Source organism: Balaenoptera physalus (genome assembly GCF_965194825.1).
Source record: "Balaenoptera physalus genome assembly, chromosome: 2".
NCBI classification, from domain to species: Eukaryota; Metazoa; Chordata; class Mammalia; order Artiodactyla; family Balaenopteridae; genus Balaenoptera; species Balaenoptera physalus.
The window spans coordinates 138,488,407-138,507,794 of NC_138883.1; the positions used below are offsets into that span (position 1 = coordinate 138,488,407).

At 46.1% G+C, this 19,388-nt stretch overlaps 1 protein-coding gene across 14 annotated transcripts in view; it reads left to right on the forward strand.

Moving 5' to 3' along the window:
* AKAP13 (A-kinase anchoring protein 13) overlaps positions 1-19,388 on the forward strand; it is a 342,407-nt gene that overhangs the window by 318,244 nt on the left and 4,775 nt on the right. For 7 of the 14 annotated variants that reach the window (XM_082449025.1, XM_082449031.1, XM_082449033.1 and 4 more), the window contains 14 exons: positions 461-586; positions 703-820; positions 1,482-1,730; positions 4,888-4,964; positions 5,497-5,678; positions 5,799-5,881; positions 8,528-8,722; positions 11,853-12,014; positions 12,445-12,515; positions 12,986-13,030; positions 15,636-15,686; positions 16,326-16,775; positions 18,236-18,563; positions 18,967-19,357. In XM_082449025.1, the coding sequence (XP_082305151.1) occupies positions 461-586; positions 703-820; positions 1,482-1,730; positions 4,888-4,964; positions 5,497-5,678; positions 5,799-5,881; positions 8,528-8,722; positions 11,853-12,014; positions 12,445-12,515; positions 12,986-13,030; positions 15,636-15,686; positions 16,326-16,775; positions 18,236-18,563; positions 18,967-19,028 (2,199 nt within the window). In that variant the 3' untranslated portion in view covers positions 19,029-19,357. Of the gene's footprint in view, positions 1-460; positions 587-702; positions 821-1,481; positions 1,731-4,887; positions 4,965-5,496; positions 5,679-5,798; positions 5,882-8,527; positions 8,723-11,852; positions 12,015-12,444; positions 12,516-12,985; positions 13,031-15,635; positions 15,687-16,325; positions 16,776-18,235; positions 18,564-18,966; positions 19,359-19,388 lie in introns of those variants that run through there. The other 7 variants (XM_082449034.1, XM_082449035.1, XM_082449027.1 and 4 more) reach the window with 3 other exon arrangements.

Below are 19,388 nucleotides of genomic sequence, written 5' to 3' on the forward strand. Positions count from 1 at the left end.
CCAGCCCTAGGCAACCACTAATCTGCTTTCTCTGTGGGTTTGCCTATTCTGCACATTTTATATAAATGGAATAAAGCAATATGTTGTCCTTTGTGATTGGCTTTTTTCATTCTTACATTATCCATTTATCCTCTGATGAACACTTGGGTTATTTCCACTCTGGGGCTGTTGTGAATAATGCTGCTATGAACATTCGTATACAGGTTTTTGTGTGGACATATGTTTTTATGTCTAGGAGTGGAATTGCTGGGTCATATAGTAACTCTATATTTAACTTTTTGAGGAACTGCTAAACTGTTTTCCAAAGCTCCTGTACCATTTTAAATCTTTTAATCTTTGGGGGGAAGTTATGAGGAAGCTCTCTTGGGTTTCACAAGTAGACTGGAAACTTTGGACAAAATGATAATAGGAGTTTAGCACCCTGAGTTATGGCATAACTTCTGTTCTCTTTCCTCTGCAGTTTTCAGGAGAGAACGCAAAACGCTTAAAGAAGACATACGGCAAGTTTTGTGGGCAGCACAACCAGTCTGTAAACTACTTCAAAGACCTCTATACCAAGGATAAGCGTTTTCAGGCCTTTGTGAAGGTATTGATGTGAAACGGTGGGGATTTCCATGTTGTCCAGAGCATTGTGTCACTGTCAGTTTTAGCTCGAGCCTTCTCCCTTGGGTAGTTCCTGACACTTGGTTTACTTCCTTGCAGAAGAAGATGAGCAGCTCGGTCGTACGGAGGCTTGGAATCCCAGAGTGTGTATTGCTTGTAACCCAGCGGATCACCAAATACCCGGTTTTGTTCCAAAGAATATTGCAATGTACCAAAGGTGCGTGTCTCTCTGGACTCAGTCTTGTTTGCCAGTGGACTGTTGCGGTCTGTCCAACAGCACTGGAGACCCCGTAGAAGAACTCTTTTACGTCGAGAAGGTCTAAAAGAGAGCCTGTGTTTTATCTTAAAAACAGTTTTCTTGAGTGAAAACGTAAAGTGTTATATCAGCAGACTTAGGGTGAATGAGAGCAAGAAGGGAAGGAACCACTTAGTGATCCCAACGAGAGTTCAGTGACCTGAGCAACTTGTCACTTGTCCCTAGACTGGGAGATGATTCCCACCTGCAAGTGCTAGAATCACCGCTGTTTCTCGTTTAATCACGACTTAGTAGTTTCTCTCTCAGCTAATCCTGCTCCTAAGCAGTTACGTTAAGGATTAGGTAAAACAAAGACATAAATAAAAAACTCGTTGCTCCTCTCCCTCCCTAAGAATGTTGGGTTCCTTCCACTTTAGAACGCGGCACATAATTGCATGTCATCTGTATCATTGAAACATCTAACTTGATTTAAACTCTGACAGAGCCAGGAGTAGGCACGTGCCCTTCGACGTGTTGCCTTCGCTCTGCCGGCGTGCCCACAGAGGGAAGACGGTGATGTGGAGCAAGAAGGCAGGGTCCCCCTCCTTCTGCCCAGTAGAGACAGTTATTCTTTCCTTCTCAGACAGTGAAGTGGAGCAGGAAGATCTAGCTCAGTCCCTGGGCCTGGTGAAGGATGTGATTGGAGCTGTGGACAGCAAAGTGGCAAGTTATGAAAAGAAGGTCCGTCTCAATGAGATTTATACAAAGACAGATAGCAAGTCGATCATGAGAATGAAGAGTGGTCAGATGTTTGCCAAGGAGGATCTGAAGCGGAAGAAGCTCGTGCGGGATGGGAGCGTGTTTCTGAAGAGCACAACAGGGAGGTTGAAAGGTGAGGCTCGCTCTCGTCAGAGTCTAAGTGTGTGCCAGAGGGCAGCGGGCAGGATCCAGATGTCACCAGGTTGTTCCCAGGGACCCATGTCCAGACATCACACAGGAGCAGCAGTCATTTAATTGATCTTAATCTTGTGTCAGAAAAGACTGGTTTGAGATGGCTTACAAAACCATATAGAATACAGTAAGAGAACGAGGAAATGATGCAGTCAGGGGAAATGAAAAACAAAAAATTTTTTTTTAAAGAACAAAGCAAAGGGTAAGATTCATACAAAAAAGCAAGGTGTTAAGGAAGGCATATTTTCCCTATGAAAGAGGGGCAACAAATTTGGGGTCAGGGTCTCTGGCAAAACAATTGCTAGGAGGGAAATACCATCAGTTGCACAATTCATAGATTCTCTGAGATTAAAAATACATCACTCGTTCCTAAGAGACGGCAGAGGAATTTTCAGCTCCTGAGACCTTAGAGAAACGAAAGTTTAACTCACAGCAACTAGATTTATGATTAGACTTTGTTTTTCATCTTTTATCTTTCTCTAAGCAAAAGAGATCATAAAAGGTACTCATTTTCTGTTTGATTTTAGTTTTTACCTTTTAAATGATCAGCCCCATCAAGTGAAGGAAGTTAGGAGGTTTGTTCATTCATCTGCACATCTGGTTGGTTTGTTTGTTTTTAATAATTGTTTTCATCAAACCTGTATCCTCTGGGCCTATATGGTAACTCTCACCTCACCAGTAGCCTTGAGTATACCCAGCCCACCTCCCTGGCCTCGGTGAGCTGAGCACACAAAGCAGCCCAGTGCCGTCAGCCCCGCTGGCATAAAACTCACGTGAGTGAAATGTGTGCTTCTCTCGTCGCCGAGGTATAAGTAATGCTATAGGTAGCTGCTCTCGGAGAATTCCCAGGAGTCCTTAGCTAGGGTCTCACCATGCTCAGACCACAGAGTAAGGAAATCCCAGGCATTCAGCTGCTCTCAAAGGTGAATGTCGCAGGACACCCTGCATAGAAGTTGGGCTCGGAATGAAGAGACTTGTAAAGAGGTTCTCGCTCTGCAGTGTGATGGCTGCTAGAATAGAGAGGCGTGAACTGAGGACAAGCGGAGGGAGCCAGGCAGAAGGGAGGAGGAAGCGTGGAAGCGTGGAGCTGAAGGGTCTGGCCCGTCGGGAGGGGTGGGCAGGCGGGGTCTCTGGCAGCAGAGTGAGGCAGGAAATACGGCTGAAGAATCGGCCGGGGGCCAGGTTGGGGTGGGTGCGTGCTCCGGACTAGGGGGCTGGCAGGGATGCTGGTGATGGGAGTGAGCGAAGGATGGGCTCAGAATGGAGGGTTTGAGCAGGAAAGGGGTGAGTTAGAGTGTGTGTAGTTCAGCTGCTGGGGGCAGGGTAGAGGACAGCAGGGATGCGGAGGTACCAGTGACCGAGACGAGGGCGGTCATTGTTGCAGGGATCCGGGAAGGGCTCCCCCGGGCAGGGTCATCTCAGAGAGAAGAAATACCCCTTCCTGCCACCAGCCAGCCGTGCCTCTCACTGCTCCATGATGAACTTGAACTGTGCGATCCCTGCAGCTCCTTCCTTCCAGCCCTGGTGCTCTGTGATGTCCTGAGACCACAGTTGAGGGCTCTGGCCTCACCGCCACTGTGAGGCCGTGTCGGAGGCAGCCTGGTGGTAGAGAAGCACCTGCCCGCTCTTGTAAGGATGGATTTCCTAGAGTTGCTGCCAGTGCTGTATTTTCTTTACACAGCAGTTTATTTATTCATTCCCGAAATAAAAACTGATAGATTCCAGCTGTTGGAATAATGTTGCGGTCAAAGCAATGGCAGAACGATAGGTTTTCTGGCCTAAAATGTCTCCAGTGGAGATAAGAGTTTGGTGTTTAAGTCATTTTCACCCCCAAGTGAAAATGACTTGTGCCAAGAACAGCCAGTCCTGTGTTGGGTAACCCTTGAAAGGGATGGGATTGTTTTTCTCTGATCTACTGACGCTGTGATCACGTAAACTTCAGGATTCCATAAAGTTGAAACTTATGTTTTAGAGCTCTTTTTTTTTTTTTTTTTTTTTTTGGCAGACACCTGAACGATTTAAAAGTAAAGTTTAAAAAAAAAAAAACTTGTCAAAACTAATGGTAGTGCATGGAAAATTACTGTGGTCTAGGCTGAAAAACTAGACCACCCTAGGAATCAGACATCCTTGCTTCTGTTTTCCTCATAGCTTTGCAATGAATTACACAGGGCACCCCAGTTTTGGCAGTAGTGGTAGAAAAGGCCAAGAGGGTCCTGACCACCCAGGAGGCGGCTGCATAAGTCAGCCCGTTGTTTTCCCAAAGATTTGTAGGCTCCCCTTTCCAGAGTAAAGGTGGTACAGAGGGACCTGTTAGGTCTCAGTAGACGGCTCACCTCCAGGGAGGTCCCACTTTGTCCTTAAGGGAATAATGGGAAATGTCACTTCATACTCCTAGAGGATTAGAGCAAGAGTTTGTGGCATTCTTTTGATTCCTGGATCCAACTAGAGATGTTAATTTGGCTTTTGTTTTTTCTTAACTGAGAAGAAGAGAAGGCTGTTTCCACGGTGCAGAAGGGTTGAGGTTGACTGTGCTGTGTTGGAGCTGGGAGCGGAGCCACTGTACTCCGTGTACCTGTGACGGCAGCTGGTGTCGTCTAGCCATCCGTGTCCTCTAGGACGTGTGGATGAAGCCTGCCTTTCATTAGACTGAGATATTCTTGTACATCACCTTCTGGCAGCCTTCCTGTCTGCTGTCCCACGCCTTCTTCCCATTACTATGATCAGAAGTTGAGAAATACTATGACCTGAGTATTATGACCTGTAGAATGTGTTGCTATTTAGCATCTGTTAAAGTCCTGCTTTCCAGCTTTACTCTTAAAGTATTTATTCTTAAAAATCTTGCCTTGTGGGATATATCTTTCCAGCACTGAGTGCTTAAACCTTTCCAAGACAAGGCTTTGGTGATAAATCCCATTTTAAAATGCCTCTAAAAATCTAATGATCAGATCTGGACCCTGCAGAAATGTCAAGCCCTTGCCTTGGAGGAGTGTAATGATGTGCTGTGCGGGTGTGTTGCTGAGTTTTCCTTTAATGAAGTGCCCTGAAGGTGCTTCACCGTTCAGTGGTCATTGTTCTCTCTTCCCTTCCCCCCTCTGCAGAGGTTCAAGCGGTCCTGCTTACTGACATTTTAGTTTTCCTTCAAGAAAAAGACCAGAAATACGTCTTTGCGTCATTGGTAAGCTGAATTGTTTGTCTCTGCTGTTTGTAATTAATAGTATTCAAACCCATGACAGTAGGTGGTGAGTGTTAACACTGTATTACTTCTCTCCCACCTTCTTAGAATTGGCTCAGGACAAATGCCTCCGAGTCATTTCTTACATACCCTTGCAATTTTCTGCCCACCTCCCTCCCCACCAATTATTTTTCTGTTCCCTCATAATCCTTTTGAGAGCCTTTGGCATTTGATCTAAAAAGAAATCTGTCACTGGAGTATGTCTCACACATTACGTATTACAAATCTTGCCAATTTATAACATTGCCAACCAGATTCTGTGACGAACCGGAAAGGACTCATCGTGCAGAAAACAGGACTCGCACCTTGATAACCTTAAATTTTAGTTTCCTTTTTGGAAATCTTTTTCTGTTGGATAAAATGTGAGTGAGCCGTATGCTTTTAAAAGGCATCTAGTCTTACCTTAGATGGAGGTTGTCTTAAGAGCTAGAATGTTGTATCCATGTCTTATATCTGCACTCTCCCCATTTTCCAGGACCAGAAGTCAACGGTGATCTCTCTAAAGAAGCTGATTGTAAGAGAGGTAGCACACGAGGAGAAAGGTTTATTCCTAATCAGTATGGGGATGAAAGATCCAGAGATGGTGGAAGTCCACGCCAGCTCCAAAGAGGAGCGGAACAGCTGGATTCAGATCATCCAGGACACGATCAGCACCCTGTGAGTCACACACCCTGGCCCACCCCTGCCTCCTGGCACCTCTGTGGTTTCATAATGGTTGGGCCGCCATCAGACTAATTGACATCTTCAGAATGTGCTGTTTTGTTGTGGTTGTGTTAGGAACAGAGATGAAGATGAAGGAATTCCTAGTGAGAATGAGGAAGAAAAGAAGATGTTGGACACCAAAGCTCGGGAGTTAAAAGGTAAAGCTGGGTGGAAGCGGTCTGAGGCCCTGTCTGGGGGCATCTTGCAGTCCCGTAGGGTCCCCGCTGCTCCTCCATCCCAGAGCCGTCCCGGCAGGCCTGTGAACCGGGGACGGGCATAGCTCCTAACAAAAGAGAAACCAAATCTGAGCTGGCACAGGTCCCGGTGAACAATGGCTGTAGGAATGTGTCTGATATTAGATCGAGGGGATGTTGGGTCTCTCGTCTCGGTATCAGTGTCCTTGGACCCTGGTGACAGTCTTTGTACTTTGTCACAGAAGAATCTGCCAGAATTCATGGTCACATCTAATATTAAAACAAGGAGAGAAGGGTACTTGCGGGAAAGAATTTTCCAGTTAATCCATTTATCGGTTACCCCCGCCACTGTGCCCTGCGTTCCAAATCCGTCATGAGGTGGTTTGGGGAGAAGTGTACTATGGGTTATGTTTGGCCACTATCTGTCGAGGCCCTACTGTTTCATGTGGTCTTCTTGGCATCCCTGCAAGACCTGTATTGTAATCCCCACTGTGTAGGTGAGAAAGCTGAGGCCCATGAAGGCCAAGCAACCCAGGATCACACACACGCACAGTTCATGGCAGAGCCAGGGCTGTGTTCCCTGTCTGCTCACCTGCAGGGCGCAGTGCTCGTGCCCCTTTGCCGGTGCTTGCTGAGTGTTCTGAAGTAAATACGTGTTGTGCTTTGGGTAGAAGTAAGGCCCAGAGTCAAGTAAATATAGGCGCCCAAGGAGTTTACTTATTACTTCATTCTGTTTCAATGGGGAGAAAAAAAAAGAAGAGATGGACAGATTTAGACTGGAGCCAGTATCACATTTTTTAATCTCTGCCTGTGATTAGGATGGCAGAGATAAGAACTGCCTTCTTTTCACATGTATGAAGCACCTGGCCAGGCATAACACTAGGTGCTAGGGATGCAACAATTCCTAAAACACTGTCCCTGCCATCGGGAAACCCACGCTCTGGCAAGGGAGAGCTACATAAATGACAGGCCACCTAGACCACAGGCACATATAAAGTGTGTAGGACCCACGAATCCTGCCTGTGGTGAGTCTCCCAGAGAAGATGACACATGAGCTACATCTGAAAAAAATTACCTCACCAGATGAAAAATAGTTAGGTGAAAAGTGAAAAAGGACTTGACATGTCTGCCAAGGAATGAAGGTTTGGTATGTCTGGAGAGTCAGGGCTGAGTGATGGGAGATTAAGCCAGGAAGCCACCACATCTTGAAAGGCAACAAGGGAAAGATACAATTTCTTTAGTAAAATTTAAACTTAAATTTTTTTTAATTGGTATTGACACCAGTTGGGAGAATTGCTTGGGGGGCTGGGGGAGCCCACTGGGAGTGGAAAAGCCAGTTGGGGGACTCTTGGGATAAGTTTGGTGAGAAATGGGCTGGAGTGGGGATGGACGTGAGTAAGAAATAAGGAACCACTTGTGGGTGGTGGGACAGAGTGAGGGGACAAAACCGCTCCCAGATTTCCAGCTGGGTAACTGGGGGATGACAATGTTGTTGCCTGAGCAAGAGGCCACAGGCTACAGGGAGGAGGCGGGGTGGCAAGAAGGGAGAACAGAGGTTTCTGACCTGCGGAGAACAAGGCGTCTAGGTGGAGAGGGCCGCCTGACAGTGGGACTCAGCAGTCTGGTGCTCAAAACGTGGGTAGGATTTGGGGTGCCTTTTGTGAGTTATCAGCACATAAGAGGTAATTGAAGCCATGGGAGTGACTGAGGTCCCCGAGAGGAAAGCATGTAAAGTATAGAAAGGAGTCTAGGATGGAGCCCGGGGCTGGGGGGTGGGGGGAGCCCAGATATTCATTCATGGCACGTGGCAGGTCTGGTCTGTAAAGTGCTGGAGTAAGAGTGGTAGGAAGAGAACCAGCAGTGTCCTCAAAAGCGGATGGGGAGGGAAACAGTTTTATTTTATTATTTTATTCATTCATTCATTTTGGGCTGCCTTGGGTCTTCGTTGCTGTACGCAGGCTTTCTCTAGTTGCAGCTAGTGGGGCCTTCTCATTGCAGTGGCTTCTCTTGTTGCGGAGTACGGGCTCTAGGCGTGCGCAGGCTTCAGTAGTTGTGGCTCGCAGGCTGTAGAGCGCAGGCTCAGTAGTTGTGGCACACGGGCTTAGTTGCTCCGCGGCATGTGGGATCTTCCCGGACCAGGGCTCGAAGCCGTGTCCCCTGCATTGGCAGGCGGATTCTTAACCACTGCGCCACCAGGGAAGTCCGGGAAACAGTTTTAAATGGGGGAAGTCATCCATGCTGGAAAAGATGAAATGAAAGACTTCACTGGATTCAGTAGTGAAGGGTAACCTTGGAAAGAGCAGATGCAGAGTGATGGGCAGAAGCCAGAGAAGAGTGTGTGGGTTGAGAAATAAACAGGAGGCAGGAGAATGGAACAGAGTGCAAGTTCGTTATGTCAGAAATTCTAGTATTTGCCTAGAAAGACCCGGGATAGTTTTCCAGGTAGACATTACAGGTCAAAAGCTTGATACTGCCTTCATGATGAAAAAGAAAGTGGGGAAGCTGTGTTCCTTGTGGTTCCATGTGTTACCACAAGGTGGTGCTCATGTCTTAGTCATCTCATCATAGTGAACAGTCAAGTCACCAGATCTCTTCTCTGTGCACCTGCAGAACAACTTCAACAAAAGGACCAGCAGATCCTACTCTTACTGGAAGAGAAGGAGATGATTTTCCGGGACATGACTGAGTGCAGCACTCCCTTGCCAGAGGATTGCTCCCCAACTCAAAGCTCTAGAATCCTCTTCCGATCCAACACAGAAGAGGCTCTCAAAGGAGGGCCTTTAATGAAAAGTGCAATAAATGAGGGTAATTTACATTCAGCATTGCCCCCCTCTTTGTCTCCTCCCACAGTGGTTTACACACTAATATTATCTACCAGTTCGTACTTTTTCATTGTAAAATAAATCACAAATAGAGAAAACAATGCAATATATATTTCGCTTTAGTAAATTATTATCAGGTGGGCATCCTTGTAACTACTACCCAGGTCAAGAAACCCCTAAAAGCCCTTCCACATGTCCTGTCCCCATCAGAGCTCTCTCCCTCCCTCCTGAAAGGAACAGGTGTATTGTGACTTTTATAGTAATCACTTAGGTTTCTTTATGGTTTTATGGCCAAGTGCCTGTCCATAGACCCTGTGGTTCAGCTGTATTCATGGTTTTTGATATGCCTTTTAGGATTCTTTATTTACAGTCCCTCCCCCCACCCCACCATCCCTTTCTTTTCCACACAATTTATCCTTGAGCTTTGACCTATGGGTTTCTCTTTTTGGGTTTTATTCACACAGGGGTTCTGTTCTTCTGCCCTCCATTTCCTTCAGATCCTCTGCTGGACTCGGAGGCTCAGGTGCTCAGACATAATCCCTTTGGCAAGCTGTGTTACCGTAGTGTTGTGCTCTTTCATCTGGGGACACAACATGTCTAGTTGTCTTCTTTATTTTGTAACATATAGGAAAAACAAGATAAAAGGATAAATGCTTGATTTCCGCCCCCGCCCCCCATTATTTACCAGTTTTCAAAGTAGTGAATTGATTTATGGTCATTCTCTGAAAGTGACCAGTACTTTTAATATACTATTATAGACTCATGGATTAAATATGTCTGATGTGCTTCAAGTCATTGCAGTTCTTATCCTTATTAAAAGTTAAAAAGGTCCTCTCTTTGCCAAGGGGCACCTCTTTGTGGGGCCTCTGAGTCCTTTTGGCGTGACCCCAGCAGTCTTTGAGAGCTGCTTTGCTATTTGCTATGTTAAGATGTTCCAGGCTCATCTTGTTTTCTGCCCATACCTGGAATTAGCCATCTTTCTGAGACGCTCTGGTTTCTTTTAGTGGGAAATGATGTTTCAAGACCACTGTCTAGGCGCTAGGGGTGGTTATTGCTGCTGGGGTTTTCATTGTTACTAGGTTGGGCCTTTTCAGTGGGCCGCTTTGGGGGAAATATACTTGTGTGTGTGCGTGAGGGGATGGGGTAATGAATTCACACTGATACATATTTAATTCAAATTGTGGACTACAGGGCTTAATCTCTTCTATATTACATCTGTATCTCTTTTCTTCCACATTGTGAATCCTCATTCTCAAGGATACATCGTAGAAATAAAATATCCTATATTTACCCTAACATACACATCAGAATAACAATACTGAAACTACTGTCACTGAATATGACTCTTTTATGCTATCCCCATTCCCTCCCCCCTTTTTTATTTACCAGCTGTACTCTGTCTGTACTGTCAGCTTACAACCACTGCATACGGCACTCTCCCCTTTTTAGACCCGACCTGTAGTCTTCATTCTGCAAGAACCACCACCAGTTTTTATCAGTGTCTCTCCAGTCATTTTGGATGTCTAAAGCTTATTCTTTAGTAGATGTCTCAGGAAAGGTTCACGAGGATAATATACCGAGTCCTTGCATATTGGTAATAATTTGTGCCCTTTATACTTGAAAATCTGTTCTGCTGGATATAAAATCCTTGGTTCACGTTTTCTTCCTCCGAGTATCTTAATTCTCGAATATGTTATTTATTTTTTTCTGACGTAAAGCATTGCTGGCAGAGTCTGATGGTAATTTCATTTTCCCCATGTAAGTCGCATGCTCTTTGCCTAGACGCCCCAAAGGATTTTTTTCCCCTAAATCGGAGTAGTTTTACTAGAATATACCTTGGTGTTGGTTATTCTGGAATGATGTTCTCGGGTTCACAGTGTTCTATTTTGATACATAGTTTGAGATTTTTCAGATTTCAGAGATGTATTCTTATATTATAGTTGTTAGTATTTTTCCTGCACCCTTGCTTTGATTTTCTTCTTCAGGAACTCCCGCTATCCATATGTTGGATCATCTTTGCCTGTCTTCGATACTACTTGCTTTCCCATAGTACTTTTTATAGCTTCATCTTTTTAATGTTTAAATATCCTTTCACCATCTATTATCTTAAGTCATTTTCTTTTGGGTTTATTTGCTCTCATATTCTAGTTCAGTTTTCATATCTTAAAGGGATACCTTTTTTCCTTTCATTTCCACTTGAGTTTTGCCACCTCCTTTCTGTGTTTTCTGATTCTGACTTAGGTTCTTTCATGTCTTGTGTCATTTTCTTTATTTTATTAGCTCACTTATTTTATGGACATGTCCCTCTGATGTGCTTTTATTATATGTAGGGAAGTTATGCCCCTTGTTCTTTCTCTCTCTCTGCCTTTTCTTAACTTTGTGTGGGATTTGACTTTGATGTTTTTCTGTTGCTCATTTTTGCGTGAAATACATTTCCTAAATTTTTAGGCTCAGATAGCTTGTTTCACTTCATCGGACTCTTGTATTGTTTTCATGTAGTGTTTTTAGAAAATAACAATGGCTTGTCTTAGGAGATTCCCTGCCTCTGTTTCCTCCCTTATTCCATCTGGACCTTCTTTTTCCTTTATCTCTGTTGCTTCTCTCCTGCTCAATTTTCATTCCACTTTCAGCACTTTCTCCTTTCTGTGGGACACTGCTGCTCTGGAAGAGAACCCTAGCTGGTTGGATTTGAGAATTCAGATGCTTAGACTGCTCTAGCCCCTTGACCTCCCTATGGGAGGGGCAGAAAGCCTGCCAGTTTGAACTGCAGTTCTCAAATTGGCTCACCTTACTTCCTAGGGAATTCCTTTTGGCTGCTTTGGATCTGACTCCAAGAGCCGTGCTCCTTCCAGTAAATTACTCTGCCTTCCCTGTACCCTTTTAAATCTCCTAGGTCTCATGTGAATAAGGCTGAAGAGTTAATCTCTGCATTTCCAGTAGACTCCAACTAACGCATGTATCCTGAGCTGAGAGCTTTCTCTGAGCAAAGGAAGTCACGTAGTCACTTTGGAATTTTCTGTTCATCTTCCCTGTACATATAGTGTATTACCATGAGATTTTCTTTTTCCCATTGAAAGAGGAGATGTCAGTTTTGCATGTTTCCTTTCTTGCAGTGGAGATCCTTCAGGGTTTGGTGAGTGGTAGCCTGGGAGGCACACTTGGGCAGGCTGTCAGCAGCCCTGTTGAACAAGAAGGCATGGTAGGCCCCGTTTCCTTGCCCCGGAGAGCAGAGACCTTTGGAGGATTTGACAGCCATCAGATGAATGCTTCAAAAGGTCAGTGGTTCTGAACTCATGCGTTCTTATGGGCAATCCTTAACTATCACAACTAAAAGTGATCTGTACTCTGGTAGCTCTATCTCCTCTGTCCCAATCAGTCAGTAAATGTTTTAGTCAGATCCTAATGAGTATCTAGCTGCTAAAACACTCAGGAACCTCTATGAATGTCATGTTCATTTTGAGTAATATAAGAGGTTTTCCTGAGATCTCAGCTAAGCTATAGCCAAAGGGGGGTAATAACACTTGTTTTTCCTTTCTGCTTCTAGTTCTTCTGCATCAGTAAAATTATTAATAATCAATCACTTAGCTGCCATTGGCATTAATAGGATTCAGAAATATTCTGTCCCTAAGCTATGTATATAGTGTTTCCTAGGCTAATCTGCTTTACAACTGCAAAAAAAAAAAAAAACCTTGTTTGTTTGTTTAGGAGGTGAGAAGGAAGAGGGAGATGATGGTCAAGATCTTAGGAGGACAGAATCGGATAGTGGTCTGAAAAAGGTATTTCTTTCTAAAATACACTCCCTAAGTCCTCCCTGGCACTTCCTCTAAATTCAGAGTCTTTGAAATTAGCCTACTTTGATTTTGTTTTGGATGCCCAATTTGCCGTTTTTATTTCCTGTTTTATCTTAAGAGGAAAGCACGTTTTTAAGCAAACAGTACAATTCAGAGCCCCACGTTCCTGGCCGTTGGGCCTGTCTCCAGACACCGCGTCTACGTGCACAGCTCTGCTGCGGCTGTGGCTGGACCAGTTTCATTAAGAGGCTCGTTTATATGCACACACCCACCTGAACTCTTTGCAAGGCTTCAGTAACAGTTCGGCCTCAGATCTTCACTGCCCTGCAGTGAGAAGCTACTGTAGAAAAGAACGAAAACAGGAAGTCACAGCATAACTCAGACACACGCTGAATATCATTTTTGCCTCAGAGTCTTCGTTGTTTTTAAATGCACTTTTTTTGTTTGTTTTATAGGGTGGAAATGCTAACCTGGTATTTATGCTTAAAAGAAACAGTGAGGTGAGAACATTATGAGCTATTTAAAAGAATATGATTTTGTTATAATTGCTAGGTTAGGAATACTCATTTCTGTTTTGCCGTGATGAACAAGCTTGGCTCCGGGCTGATCTGTGCGGTTGTGTTTCTTTTCCCTGGCCCCAGGGCCTCGTCTTGCCCTTTTGCCAGAATAGTGCCTCTGCTTCTCTGTCCTTGAGAAGCCCCTTGCTTTCTCTAAACTTGGGCCATGAAGATCCCATGGTGATTTCTTTCCATCCACGCACACTGAGTAGAATTTGTAGCCACCTTTGCTGTAACACAAGCCTGGCACCAAAAGCCACAGTCTGGAACGTGGCAAATTAACTTGTGGGTAATTTTGCATAATAATGTCTTATCCTGCAACTCAGCTTGAGTTTTCTTCTTCGAGCACTGCTTTTCGCTCTGTGTGTGTCACTCTAAAAGTAGCCTTGTCGTCTCCTAGCTAGAGATCAGGTCCCCATGCAAGTCTTTCCACCTGCCTTCCGCTGAGTTCTGCTGACCCTGCAGGATAACCCACGTCTTTCACTGTTTCCCCGTCTCCTTGGGTCCCTCTTAGGAAATCCTCCCCAGGGTTACTACCGTCTCCAAACCTAGTTGACTCCAAGCGTGTGACTGTGTCAGCAGGCTGGAATTGGACCCAGGACAGTGGGGTGCTAGGGTGTACCTCTCAGGGTGTTCTCTGTGTTTCTTCCTGCTTTTAATAGAATACCTTAAGTCCCTGAGGAGCTTTCTTTTGAAATTTCAGATTAAGGAAATCTTTCCTTTTTTCCCTAAAACACAAAAGGGTGTTGTCTTCTGTTTGTTGGCATGTTAGTCTACACGCTGACATCGTAACCCCCTTCAGGGTGTCCATCCTTGAATGAAGTAAACCTGCTCCCACACAGGCTGTTGTGCTCTGGTGCTGCTTAAAAAGTAGCCCTTGGTTGATTTTTTCACCTGGCAACTTTCCCCTCGTATTTAGTGAGAAGAGTCAGATAAGAGACAGTACAAGACCAGTGGTTTTCAGGCATTCCAGCATGGATTATACACTGCGGATGCTCAGCCAGAGTCAGCTGGTCTGCTGTGACTTCTCCCTCTCTCTGTTAATTAAGAATAAACTTAAATGAGGGGTAAATAGTATTCTCAGAAGAGCTAAGCCTGATAATTAAGTTTTTGTGTTTTAAATATTATAAAAGGAATACATGTTTGTGGTAGAAGATTTGGAAAACATCCAATAATGTAAAAGAGGAAAAAAATAAGTAAACATAGTACCACTGAGAAATAGCTACTATTAAATGTTTGGTGTTCATATTTCCAGCCTTTTCTTATACAGGACGTGTATTTTATGTGTGATTGTGAATTGCATAAACATAGTTTTATGCAATTTGTTTCACTACTCCCTGGAGCTTCATATCCTCCTTTTTTTCCTCTTAACACACCAGAAGCATTTCCCCAGGGCATATTCATACAAAACATGCTAATTAACAGCTGCATATGATTATGTTATGTGCCATAATTTATTTAATCTTTCCAGTGGTTCTTTCTCTACTTCTCTACTTTTTTGCTTTTTAAATGATGCAGCCAAGAGCATCCTCATACTTTTTTTTGCACGGCTCTGATTATTTCCTCAGCATGTCATCCGCTCTCTAGAAAGGTTATACAGCGTTTATCCCTGTCAGTACAAGAGTATCCATTCTCATCATACTTTCACCAACACTGGGAATTATTTTTTAATTGACATTTTGTTGATAAGTTCAAGTGGTTATTTCTTTATTTTTGCATTTTTCTGATTTCAAATAAGGTTGAATCCTCTTTAATATGTTATATAATTGGCCATTTGTATTTCTTCTTTTGTAAATTGCTGGTTTATGTTCTGTGCCTGTTTTTCTACTAGAATGTTCATTATTTTATTGATCTACGAGATCCTTTTTTAAATTAAAGTGTTTTTTTTTTTGCTTTGTTCTGTTCACTGTTTCCTTTGCCTTTTTATTATACATTTTTACATAGTAAAAGTTGAAATTGTGTGTGTGTGTGTGTGTGTGTGGTTTCTTCCATTGTTTCTGTCTCTGAAAAGCCTTCCCTGTTTCAAGATCAGAAAACATTCTCACATTTTCTTACAGCTCTTTTACAGTTCTTTTCTACACTTAACATTTCAATCCATTTGAATGTTTTTTCTGTGGATCCCAACTTAATTTCTTCCAAAGATTTAGCCAGTTTTTTCAGAACAGTTCACTGAATATTCTTTCCTTCTCCATTGACTAGAAATGCTCTTTGTATCGTATACTAATGCTGCGGTTTGCTTCTGGGCTTTCTGTTTTGTTACATTGGTGTGTGTGCCATTTTTGTGCCAGTCATTTTAAATAATTGGAGCTTTGTAATACCTTTCACTGTGTGCTGACTTCCCTCCTACATACACAGTTACTTCGTTTGATCTTGTTTTTCTTGGCTACTTGTACCGGCTTATTCTCTGTGGTGCTTTCAGTCTGAAAGTACTTGGTTCAAATGCAAGCCCCTTGCTGTGTGGTAGGGTGGGTTCTTGTCAGATGACACGCAGTGTGCTGGGGTCTGAGCCTCAGAGTCTGAGGTGATGGTCCTTTGATTCCTTTTGCAGCAGGTCGTGCAGAGCGTCGTCCATCTCCACGAGCTCCTCAGCACTTTGCAGGTGTGTGCCCTTCTCCTTTATCCCTTCACTTCCTTGTTTCGAGAGAATCAGTGACCAGGGTGTTGTTGGCCTGGATCTTTGAGGTTTACAGGTTTCTTATGGGTAAATGGGGCCCTCAGACTAGAGAAGACTGGCTCTCATGATGAGAAAGGTTCCAGAATGCAGTGGTTAGAGTATCATCGACCTGCTAAGATTAGACTTGACGAGCACGTGGTGGACTGCAGGTACCCTTGACAGCCATGCCCCAGAGCACATGGGGTGCTGACATGCACAGAGGAGGTGGTTTCAGTCTGGAAGGCCTTTGGTAGGATTGTAAGTTTCCATATTCCATGTCTCTGTGTGGTATTTGGATAGGGTGACCCACCCCACACAGCTTTCTGGGAATATCCTCAATTTCTAACCAGTCCAGTTCATACCTCCTCCCACCTCCAGAACACACACTCCCCACACCAGACAAAGCCACTGACTGCAAAATCCGAGTCCCCGCACCATGGACATTGCGACTTGGTTGCTGCCCAGGGTTACGCTGGAGCATTTTCCCAGAGCAGCTTAGAAACCAGGGGAGGGCCGTAGTCTGGGGTGGCGTCCTCGTCCTCCGGGCGGAGGCGCATCGTTCCCCCTCTTGCGTCTCCCCCGCAGGGGGTGGTGCTGCAGCAGGACAGCTACATCGAGGACCAGAAGCTGCTGCTGACCGAGCGGGCGCTCACGCGGACGGCGTCGCGGCCCAGCTCCCTCATCGAGCAGGAGAAGCAGCGCAGCCTGGAGAAGCAGCGCCAGGACCTGGCCAACCTGCAGCGGCAGCAGGCGCAGCACCTGGAGGAGAAGCGGCGGCGCGAGCGCGAGTGGGAGGCCCGCGAGAGGGCGCTGCAGGAGCGCGAGGCGCGGCTGGCGCAGCGCGAGGACGAGCTGCGGCGCGGCCGCCAGGACCTGGAGCGCGAGCACGACGAGCTGCAGCACAGGAAGGTCGCCTACCAGAGCGACCTGGAGCGCCTGCGCGCCGCCCAGAGGCAGCTCGAGCGCGAGCAGGAGCAGCTGAAGCGGGAGGCCGACCGGCTCAGCCAGAGGCCCGCCGACTGTGACGTCGGCCAGGTACGGGGCGCTGGGGGGGCCGGGTCGCTGTCGGGCCGGTACTGTAGGGCCGGGTCACGACCCACAAAGCCAAGAACCCTCTGAGCAGCGGAGGAAAGTAGGCAGATAATATAAAGGCTGCTTCTACAGATCTCTTTATGCACCACCAGGGGGCAGGTGAGGAAGTGAGCCTTTTTCTCGCATCTCTCAGCATGATGGGTTGGGGTTTGGCCAGGGGAGTTAATGGATGCCTGGCACTTCCTTCAGCCCTCAGTGGCTTAGGCTGGAGTAGCCTCAGCATCTCTGATGATGGAAGTCAGCCGTCCAGGATTTTGGGAGCAACCCCTCTGCCACATAAGAAATCAGAATGGTCCCCAGCTAAAGGAACTTGTAGCTGGATGGGGACAACACACCGAGGACACAGGTCCCCCCAGAGTACAGTGCCTGGGCTCACAGAGAGCAGTAACGCCTGAGTTCCTGAAAGAACCCACATGGTGGGGTCAGTGGGCATCAACTACAGGGAGGAGCCCATCCCAGCAAATGGTGGAAGGCAGCCCCTCTTACGGAGAGAGGATATTCCTGCTCAGGGATGCTCAGACATCTGGGCTCTGCTTAATTCCTGATTTGTCTCGCTACTGTGGATGAAACCGTTCTTCTCCTGCAGCTGCTACTAATATGGGAAGGAATTACGTATGTGGGAAGCACGCTGACCCCCGAGTTTATTTCAGTGGTGTTTTACGGTTATTCTGGAACGGGCCCCTGTGGCAGGTGGGAAGCTTGGGAGCGCACAGATCCTCCTGTCTGCTGATGCTCAGGTTGCCATTTGTTTGATCGATTGACCTTGGATCATGAAAGAAAAGGAAACTGACATCTTCCAGAGGGAGCAGTTTAGCTTCCTGCAGAGTTTTTCACATCTGTGGGGGAGTAGCCAGTGGCTCTGTGTGCTTTACGTGACACAAGGATGGCTTCCACAGGGAAGGCTGCAAGGCCCAGCGGGAGCACAGATTAGACTGATTATCTCTCTTCATCTTTGGTTTAACCTTTGGCTAGGATCTTGGTATAAGCACGTCTCCACCTGCCCTTTAACCTGAACAGACCTCTATAATCTCTTAGCCCTGAAATAATTATCTACACCCCCGTGTAAATCAGTCGTTGGATAAGCAGCTCTTCCTGCTTCTTCAGGGAATGGGAGTTCTAAGCTGCCTCTTCCAAGCTACTGTTAATTCTTTATGTTGCTGTTAATAAAAATAGTAATGGTATCAGATGATATTTTTAGCACTTTCATAGATACTACCTGAGGGAGGGAGGAAATGGAACTGAGAAGAGCAGAATCTTTTTACCATTTCCCTGGAGTCCAAGGCAGTGGGTGCACACGGGGCTGACCCACTGACACAGCCGGTGACCTCAGGTAGTGTTCACCGAGTAGGCACTGGGGATGCTGCCGGCCTCCAAGTCAGACCCCTTCTCTTGACCATGTGCAGGTTTCACATCAACACACCAGGCTGATGAGGATCCCATCCTTCCTTCCGAATCCTGAGGAGACCCTCTTGCCACCGGCACCTTCCATAGCCAAATCAGGGTCATTGGACTCAGAACTCTCAGTGTCCCCAAAAAGGAACAGCATCTCTCGGACACACAAAGAAAAGGGGCCTTTTCACATACTGGGTTCCACCAGCCAGACAAACAGAGTACCAGAGGGTCAGAGCCAGACCCCAGTGTCCACGTCCACCCGCCTGTTTGGGTTAGCTAAGCCAAAGGAAAAGAAGGAGAAAAAGAAGAAGAACAAAGGAAGCCGCTCGCAGCCCGGTGGTGAGTTACACACACCAGGTCTCCCTCTGGCCGCGTAGTCCCTGGATCCTGAAGAGTGGGTGGCTTTGGCGGCGTGGGAGTGGTTAAAAAGAGGTGGCTGCCATTCCGGTGTGTAAAAGCTGAGCCACATACATCTCACCAAACCCACTTGCTCTGCCCGCAAAGGACTGTTGGAACTTACACTAAGAACACAGATTCAGAGAACATTTAACAACCCACTCTGTGTGGCACGTGCACGAAGTAGAGAGTGCGGGCCCAGTTCTCACACTTACTGTCCAGCTGAGGAGCTGAAACTCACCTCAGTGAAGCAGCTACAGTCCTCCCTGCCTTTCTAGGCCTGGTCCAGTAATATTAATAACAGGGGCTTGGTGAGCATTTTCTGAGGGCTGCTTTAATCCTGCAGGTGACTGTGAGAGAAGTGTTGCTGACCCCCAGACACACGGGGAAGCTGGAGCTCGGGATTAACTGACCTGCCTGCCGCCCAGGGCGTGCTCTCAAGTCACACTGCACGAGGTCTGAGTCCTTCTCGTTAGGATTGCTCTCCGCCTTCTGTGTGGGAGGTTGGAGAGAAATCCCTACTTGCGGGCCTGTTTATAAACAGCAAGCCTAGTGTTTCTGTAAAGTTTAAGGAGCTGTAGACACGGAGGACATCACTGACGACCTCGTGCACTACGTCACCTGGAGGCCCGGCTGGCAGATGTCATTGCCCACCAGCCCGGCATCTGTTTGCATCCCAGAAGACTTGTGTTTGGGGAGGAAAGAACAGAATTTACCCGTGAAAAGAGCAGTTCTGAATTTCTTTTTCCGCCTTGGTTTCCTTTTTTC